The sequence below is a fragment of the Molossus molossus genome, unplaced genomic scaffold (genome assembly GCF_014108415.1).
Source record: "Molossus molossus isolate mMolMol1 unplaced genomic scaffold, mMolMol1.p scaffold_m16_p_21, whole genome shotgun sequence".
Classification (NCBI taxonomy): Eukaryota; Metazoa; Chordata; class Mammalia; order Chiroptera; family Molossidae; genus Molossus; species Molossus molossus.
Window position 1 is genome coordinate 49,339,833 of NW_023425357.1, and position 8,061 is coordinate 49,347,893.

The window sequence follows — 8,061 nt, forward strand, 5'->3', positions numbered from 1 at the left end:
CCCGCACTGCTCACCTGGCGAGAAGTGACAGACCGGGGTGAAGTGATGAGTCGGAGTGTTAGATCGTTTGGCCTTTGCTCATGCGGATTCCACTTTGTAAAGAGGGTTGTGGGGTTCCTCCCTCGTGGGTGAGAAGTGGAGGAAGGAAAGTGACTCAGAACTTGTGCTGCCGCAGATCACGGAGTTTGGCCCGCTGCTCGCTCTGCGCTCTGCCGCGGCGCCTGCTTTGGTGGCAGCGCAGGCGTGCGGACGTAGGTGGCGGCCACAGCCACGGGAACTGCGCTCGAAGGCGGCGGGAGCTGATTTCCAGCCAGCACACTGGGGAGGGGACGCGGAAATGGCATTTTTCCTTCTGATGGCTGTGCACCCACTTTCAATCGACAGTTCCATTTCCAGAAAGGTATCCCTCAGCAAAACCTGAAGTGGACAGAGATTCATGCAGAATGTTTATTCGAACACTTGCTCATGGCCCAGGGAAAAGCACCTACAGGTGCCCCTCAGCGTGGGCTTAGCTAGCGGTTCCGCGGAGTCCGTAGGGGAACACCCTGCAGCTGTGAGATGGGTACCGACAGCCTTCTTTGCACAGGACACGTATGTGGCATTACCCCGTTTGTGGAGAGGCAGCGCTTCCACGTGCATTAGTTTTCTAAGATGCGCAGGAAACTGAACAGTGGGGTGTGGAGAGTGGGCGATGGGGAGAGAGGGAATTCCACTTTTTATCATTTGATTTTTTAAACAATGAGCATGTATTGCTTTTATCGTTAAACATTAGCAACCCCGTTGTCAAGTGTGGGTCTGGTTTTGACCCCGACTCAAGCAAATAATAAAACGATTATTTTAGCCCTATCCAGGGAAAGGTAATTCTAAATTGCGTACTTGATGATTGACTTTCTATTGATTTCGTGAGGTACGATGATGGCGACCAGGCTGGTTATATTGTAGGTTAAAGGACTTCAGGAGAGAGATGTTGTTAAGCGAGTGGCAAATTCTTAGTAACTGTTGGGCTTCATTACTGTCCTTTACTGTTGTATATATTTGGTGTTTCACGATCGTTTTAAAGATGCTGTTGTGGGACTCATGCCTGTTGCCCAGGGCTCACTGGACACGCGTTGCGTGGGGATCACTCGTGGCGCTGCTCTGGCCACAAGACTGCCAAATGTCCAGAATTAACAAGGGCAGGCGCCCCAGTCCGCACCCCAGGTCCTGCGACAGGTGGTGCCTTCCTCGGAGCAGATGAAGGGCAACATGCTGAACAGGTTGTTACATATGAATGCGGTCCTGGCTGGGTGGTTCAATGGTTGGGGCATTGTCCTGTGCACTGAAAAGGTGGTTTGATTCCCGGTTGGGGTGAGTACAGGAGGCAACTGACTGATGTTTCTCTCTCTAAAAATCAATAAAATTATATCCTCGGGGGAGGATTAAAAAAAGATTAAATGCAGGCACTTTATTGCATTCTTCATGAACATATTTATTTAGATCACGTTAGTCTTTCAGTTAAAATCACACCTGGTGTGGTAACTCGAGCCCATAGCAACGTATCTTCCTAAAGGCTCTTTCCCGTGGTTTTGAAATAAGAAGTATTTAATAAGGTTACGTTTTCCAGTACGTGGACATCAAAGAAAATCGACCCTGGTCCATTTGATTTTTTAATGTGGTGCAAGTGTGTGATTCATCACGGGAGAGCCTGTGAGCCTGTCACACTACCCACTAAACACAGGTGGCCGGTGCCACGCTAGCGCTTCACATGCTCACGTCACACTCCAAGCGGGATGGACACCACGTTGTCCCACGAATGGACGCGGCACAGGGAAGATGACACATCTGGCATAGCAAGGGGTCCCCCCAAATGATGTTAAAGGCAGCTTGAATACACATAAAAATAATATTTATTAACTTAGGATGTACTGTATATTGATTTAGTCAAAACCAAGAAATTTACATAAAAACTTAAATAAAACCAGTAAGACAACTCAGCCTGAATTCTATAGGCTCGGAGAGGAGACTTGTCTTTTGCTTAAAAGAGTAAAATGGCTCCAATCCATTTTGCAGGCGTGCAGATCGGGGGGGCAGCCAAGACTATGCCAACAAGGACTGTGGCTGATCTGATGAGTTTGCTGCCCCCGCCAGGGGCCAGCCTGCTGCCCAGAACTCAGCCCCAGTGCTGGTGCCGTTAAGGTGACAGTCTTAGGATCCCTGTTATAAAAGCTGAAACAGAACTCCAACGCATGCGACCTCCGTCGAGGGGCAGGTGCACGGTTGGGTGGAGAACATGGCCGTCTGGGTGCTGAGCTCACTTTGCTCCAGCCTTCTGTGCTCTGGCAGCATTTTCCAGAATCTTCCTTTTCCACTCTTCGTAATCCAGGGTCAGGTCTTCATCGTGTTGTGGTTTATGCAGGATCTCTACTACTTTCTCTGTATCTGCGAGAAAAATTTTAAAATTATGTCTACAAATAATGTAAGAAAAAAGTAAACGTCTGAAATGCAAAGTGGGAACAGCAGCTAACACCAGATTTCTGCTCTTAAGCTCCAAGCATCCAAGACACCCGGTAACAGGTAACATTTGCCAAGCACTTCCCTCGTGCCCGACAGGCACTAAACTGGGCACTGTGAGTGCACCATGGCTTTCAACAGTCACCGCCATTCCCGCAAGCGGGTGCTGGTGTTAATGCCTTTTATCGTTGGGAAGGGGAAGCTCTCAGGAACTGGTGATGTTCCTGAAAGCACACAGGCGGTGGCGGTCAAGCAGGACTTGGACAAGCGGTGCGGCTTCTGCTGTGCCCTCCTGACCAGACACCGGTCAGCGCGTGACCCAGCGCAGGCTGGTCGCTGCAGGGGACCCTCTGGGCACGACCCTCACTGCCCGCCCACACGGGCACACCTCACCCTTTCCTGCAGGTTCCGGCGCTGTCCCCCTTCCCTTCCGTGGCGGAGTGCCTGAATCTGGAGGCTCTCCTGGAAGAAGGAAGAAGTGTCAACAGGTTGATTTTTCTATTCTCAGCTTTAGTATTTGGGCATATTTTGGATGACAAATAAAACCTGGACTTCTCAGCTGACCAACTACTAGGGACAAGGAGAAGGCAATGATCCTGCCTATCCCGGGAATTCCTTCTAGTCCAGCTGTGTGTGCAGAGCTGGCGCCTCCCCCCGAGGCCTGGGGCAGCGACCTGCTCTCCAAGTGTGGGTTCAGACAATCACAGGCTTTAAAAAAAGTTATTAAGCTATTTTTTTTAAATCCTCACCCCAGAATATTTTTTTCCATTTATCTTCAGATAGAGTGGGAAGGAGGAAGAGAGAGAGCAAGAGAGAGAGAGAGGAAGAGAGAGAGACACCAACGTGAGAGATTCACATCAACTGGCTGCCTCCTGCATGACCCTGACCAGGGCCGGGGATGAACTGTAATTGAGGTACGTGCCCTTGGCCGGATTGAACCCACAACTCTTTGGTCCGCAGGTCAATGCTCTAACCACTGAGAAAACTGGCCAGGGCTTATTAAGCTATTTTAATTGAACAACAAAAACCCATTTTCTCAAACGCACCTGTCCACACCAACCACAGAACCAGAGAGCAGCCATTCTGCAAGTTCAGAAACATTGGACTCTGACTGCGCATTTACATTCTCACAAGACACATTCCTGAAACATGCTGTTGATACTCACGGTCTATCTGTTGCCCGATCTTCTCTAATTGTTTACACAGTCGATCAAATATGGCTTTTTTCACACCAGATGTGGCTACCATTTTACTTTTATCCACCTTTAGCTTTAAAATCCTACAAAAGAATGTGATAAATTACCGTTCTTGAGATCAGTCCAGTTGTTTTGTTTAAACGGGAAAGCACAACGGCACCGCTGGAAGGGCCGACTCCGTCAGCCACGGGAGGAACCCTGACGTGGGAACACACGGCTCATCTCCACGCTACCAGGGGCACTGGGCTCCCGGACACGACTCTCCCATTGTCAGCCGTGTTGTGAGACGATTCGAGGGTGGTAACCTGGCCACTGTTCCTAACATACGTATATGGCAAAATATGCCGTGCTGAAGCAGACCAACTAGCAGGACTACTTGGGCACGAGAACCCCACCGTGAAGGGCACCCCGCTCTGAGTGTGAGCAGACACCTACTTGCACGCGGTGAGCAGTGCGGCGGTGGTGAAGAGCGGCCTGGATAAGTCGAGATCCTCTTGCTGTGTCTGTGGAAGACTGGACTCGTAGCTAAGGGACAGCAGTGTTTGCAGAATTACTTGTCAGAAAATAGCATTTCAAAGGGACTGAAAATGCAAATCAGAACTTAAAAGCTGTTTAAATGTAAGAGATAGGCATTCTAACACTTTAACATCTTAGTTACTTTTTAACACTGAAAAGTAACAGGACGTGGGATAGTTGTGCTTTTTTTCTCTTTTTTTATCCTCACCCGAGGACATTTTTCCATTTTTTGTTCAGATAGAGCGGGAGGGAGAGAGAGGAAGAGAGAGAGAGAGAAACATCCACATGAAAGAGACACATCGAGTGGCTGCCACCCGCACGACCAGCCAGGGCCGGGGACAAACTGCAACCGAGATACGTGCCCTTAGCGGGAACCGAACCCGGGTCTCTCTGCACCGCAGGCCGACGCTCCAACCGCTGAGCCAAACCGGCCAGGGCAGTTGTGCTTTATGTATCAGCAGACATTTCCAGCTAAGGTCCCGTACACCTCGTACCTTTGCAGCACCTGCGCAGCCATGTCCACCGCCTCCATGCAGCTGAACTGGACAGCCAGGTCTCTTATTCCGACACTGGAGTTCAGGCCCAGTAAACACTCAAAAGATTTAAGGCAGCTCTGGTACATCTTGTTGTTCAGACCAGAAAGTTTAGTTACATAAGCCTTTGAAAGGAAAACACACAAATCATTAAGTTTACACATTGGTGCCGCAACTCCTCACGACGAATTCTAAGGCCAGTCCCTGCACTGAGGGTTAGCTTCGAGGGAGCACCAGCGATCACGTCGGGTGCTGCCTGCTGCTCGGGGCTCGCACACTTAGACCGGCCGTCGTGTCCGTGCACAGTGTATAGGAAATGTGTCACCACAGTCGAGCGGCAGGAACACAGGAGACGCAGCTACAGCCACCCGTTTCCAACAGAGGCGCCAATAATTCTCTGGGGTGAGGAGGGAGTGGGGAGGGGGCAGCGCATGGAGCAGGGACAGGGACAGGAGGTGGACACCAGGGGAGAAACAAAGGGTCAATAACCCAGAAACACCAGCTCTGCCTGGGGGAGTTGTCACAAAGGATAGAACAGCAAGGAAGGCCACGGAAGTCCAACAGGAGCCCGCCAGAAGAGCACTCCAGGGGGAAGGAAACTGTTGTGTTCACAAAGCCTTAAGTTATTTACCTGTATGGTGTAGCATGAGGTTAGTGTTCAAGAGAAGCTGGTGAGGGTGATGGTAGTGGGGAGCTAACCTGTTGGGAGCCAATGTCATTTTATTTTTTTAATCCTGAGGACTAAAAAATATCACCCAAGGACATTTTCCATTTATCTTCAGATGGAGTAAAAGAGAGGGAGAGAGAGAGAGAGAAACATCAATGTGAAAGAGATGCATCAACTGGTTGCCTCCCGCACGACCCAGACCAGGGGACCAACTGCAACCGAGGTATGTGCCATTTACCGGAATCGAACCTGCACCTCATTGATCCGTAGGCCGACGCTCTAACCACTGAGCAAAACTGGCCAGGGCACCAAGGGCATTTTTAATGCCACCATTTACTAAGTGTATCATTATGTGCCAGGAACTGCGTTAAGTCTGTTACACACAGGATGCTGTTTAACCATCACAATGATCCAGTGAGAAAGATTCTCACTCCCACTTTACAGATGAGGAAACTGGAGGCTCACAGAGCCAGTAACTGGTGGTGTTGAGATTTGGTCTCAATACGTGACTTCGGATGCCCCACTCAACCACTGTGACATCGAAGGAAAACGCACACGGGTGTCACAGAATGTGCTTTGGGAAGATGCTAGCAGCAGCGTGGTAGGTGGCTGTGGATAATGAAGACTGTGGCCGGGGAAACTAGACAGTAAGAAGAATGCCGCAAACAACTTTCCCCCCTCCAACTGGACAGAATGGTTTAAAAGTTCATCCAGAATAGTAACGTAATAACCAGGAAAGTTCTAAAACACACGAGTTTTGATGGGGTCTAGTCCAACCGGAAATTAAAACGTGTAACAATTCATTCAATGGGATCTGCTTACCCTGTCCAAGGGGCACCCCCTCCAGGAAGCCGCCAGGTCGAGGCACATGACTGCGCGGCCGGTCTCCGTGGTGCGAGCAGACAGGCCGCCACACTTCACCCTGGACAGTCGCAAGTACTCCTGCGCCTTCCTGGTTGAGGGCAACATACTCACTCAGCCGCCTTTCCAGAGCATGTCCAACACTCCGGTGGACAGCGAACACTGCCCAGTGGACTGGTTCTGGGCCTAACTCCCGTGCGGGGGGCTGGGAATGGGACATTCGCTGGGGAGGACCGCGGTCTCGACTCCAAACACCACCAGCTCAGGTATTACTTTCAGGCAAAGGTGAGTTCTCCGAGTCCCGCGAAAACGACCCTCTTTGTCCCTCAGCTCCCAGAACAAGCAAGCACCTGCACAGAGGCGGGCAGGCCAGGCCGGGGTTCCTTCTCCCCCCTTCCTCTGAATCGGGGGTTCTCGAACTTGAACCTACACAACACGCACGTCGGGGCTTGTGAAACAGACGCTGGTCCCTGCCCAGCGTTTCTCACAGGGAGGCACGGTGGGGCCCAAAACTTCGCTTTTCTAACGAGGGTCAAGGGGACACTGATGCCGCTGGCGCAGGGGCCACACCTGCAGAACCGCTGTTCTGGGTGATCACCGGGTCCCCGGGGTCTCACTTCAAACCCTTTAAGGGCTCCGTCCCGGCCCCACTGCTCACGCTTTAGCCACCTGGCTTCACTTCTTTATTTCTCATCGGTTTTTTAGATAGAAAGGGGGGGGGAGGGGGGGGGAGGGGGAGGGGAGGGGAGGAGGGGGAGGGGGGAGGGGGAGGGGGAAGGAACATCGGGGGAACGAGACGCGGCGACCGGTGGCCTCCCGCACGGCCCCTGGGGCGGGGGCGAGTCCGCAGCCCAGGCGCGGGCGGCTGGCTGGGGAGCAGGCCCGAGACCCTCGGGTCCGCCGGCCGACGATCCACCCAGAGCCGCACCGGCCGGGGCTGGCCGGACTTCTCACCCTGGCCCGAGCTCCGTCCTGCCCATCTCAGGGCTGGTAAACAGGCTGCGCCCTCTGCCCGGCCGCTCGCCCCGTCGTTCCACGGCCGACCTTCCTCCTCCGGTCGGGGCTCGGCGCCACGGCACCCCCGCCCTCCGGCCGTCACCCTGTTCGGCTTCCTACGCGGTTCCTGCCCACACAGAAACCCCACGGGCGCTGTACCCCGTCTGTCTGCTTCTCCGCTGCCAGCAGACCCCCGAGAAGTTCGCGAGGAGCGGCCGAGGTTCTCCGCCCCCGCGCGCACCCCAGGAGCCCCGGCTGGGGACGTCCCGTCGCTGCTCGCCACCCCCTCCAAGGCCGCTGCCGGCCTGCGGCCCGCCCGGGAGGGCCGCACTCACCTCAGCACGTCGGGCTCGGCGACGCCCAGACGCCGCGCCAAACGCGGGATCAGCCCCGACTCCATGGCTCCCGCGGGAGGGACACGCGCGCACGACCGCGAAGGGACGAAATCCGCGCGCAGCCGCCGCGCCCGCCAGTGGCGGCCAGGCCCCACCCTTCCCCTGCATCCGGATTGGCTAGGACGAGAACGTGAGACCGCCCGATACACCAATCCTGGTCTTCCTTCTGCGCACGCGCACCCTGCGGGCACGCGCCGACGTAGAGGAACGAGGGCGAGCAGTTCCCACTCTTTCCATGCCTCCGTTCTTCACAAACTCCATAAGCGCTGCCTTTCCCTCTTGCAGTCTCTTTCCTGCTTCCGAGAGAGTCCCCGCTTCCCTGCACTGCCCCGCCCTCTCCCATACTGTGAAGCGACTGGCTGATGCCTCAGTCCGTCAAACCGGCGTTCTGGGCAAGGGCCAATAAG

At 53.7% G+C, this 8,061-nt stretch overlaps 1 protein-coding gene across 1 annotated transcript; it reads right to left on the reverse strand.

Moving 5' to 3' along the window:
• Window positions 1–1,951: 1,951 nt before the first annotated feature.
• ORC6 (origin recognition complex subunit 6) lies at window positions 1,952–6,371 on the reverse strand. The gene is made up of 6 exons (XM_036275640.1): window positions 6,225–6,371; window positions 4,697–4,860; window positions 4,122–4,211; window positions 3,657–3,769; window positions 2,884–2,952; window positions 1,952–2,418 (listed from the first exon to the last, which is right to left on the reverse strand). The coding sequence occupies exons 1-6, from the start codon at window positions 6,369–6,371 to the stop codon at window positions 2,291–2,293; spliced, it is 711 nt and encodes a 236-aa protein (XP_036131533.1). The 3' UTR covers window positions 1,952–2,290.
• Between the last annotated feature and the right edge of the window lie 1,690 nt (window positions 6,372–8,061).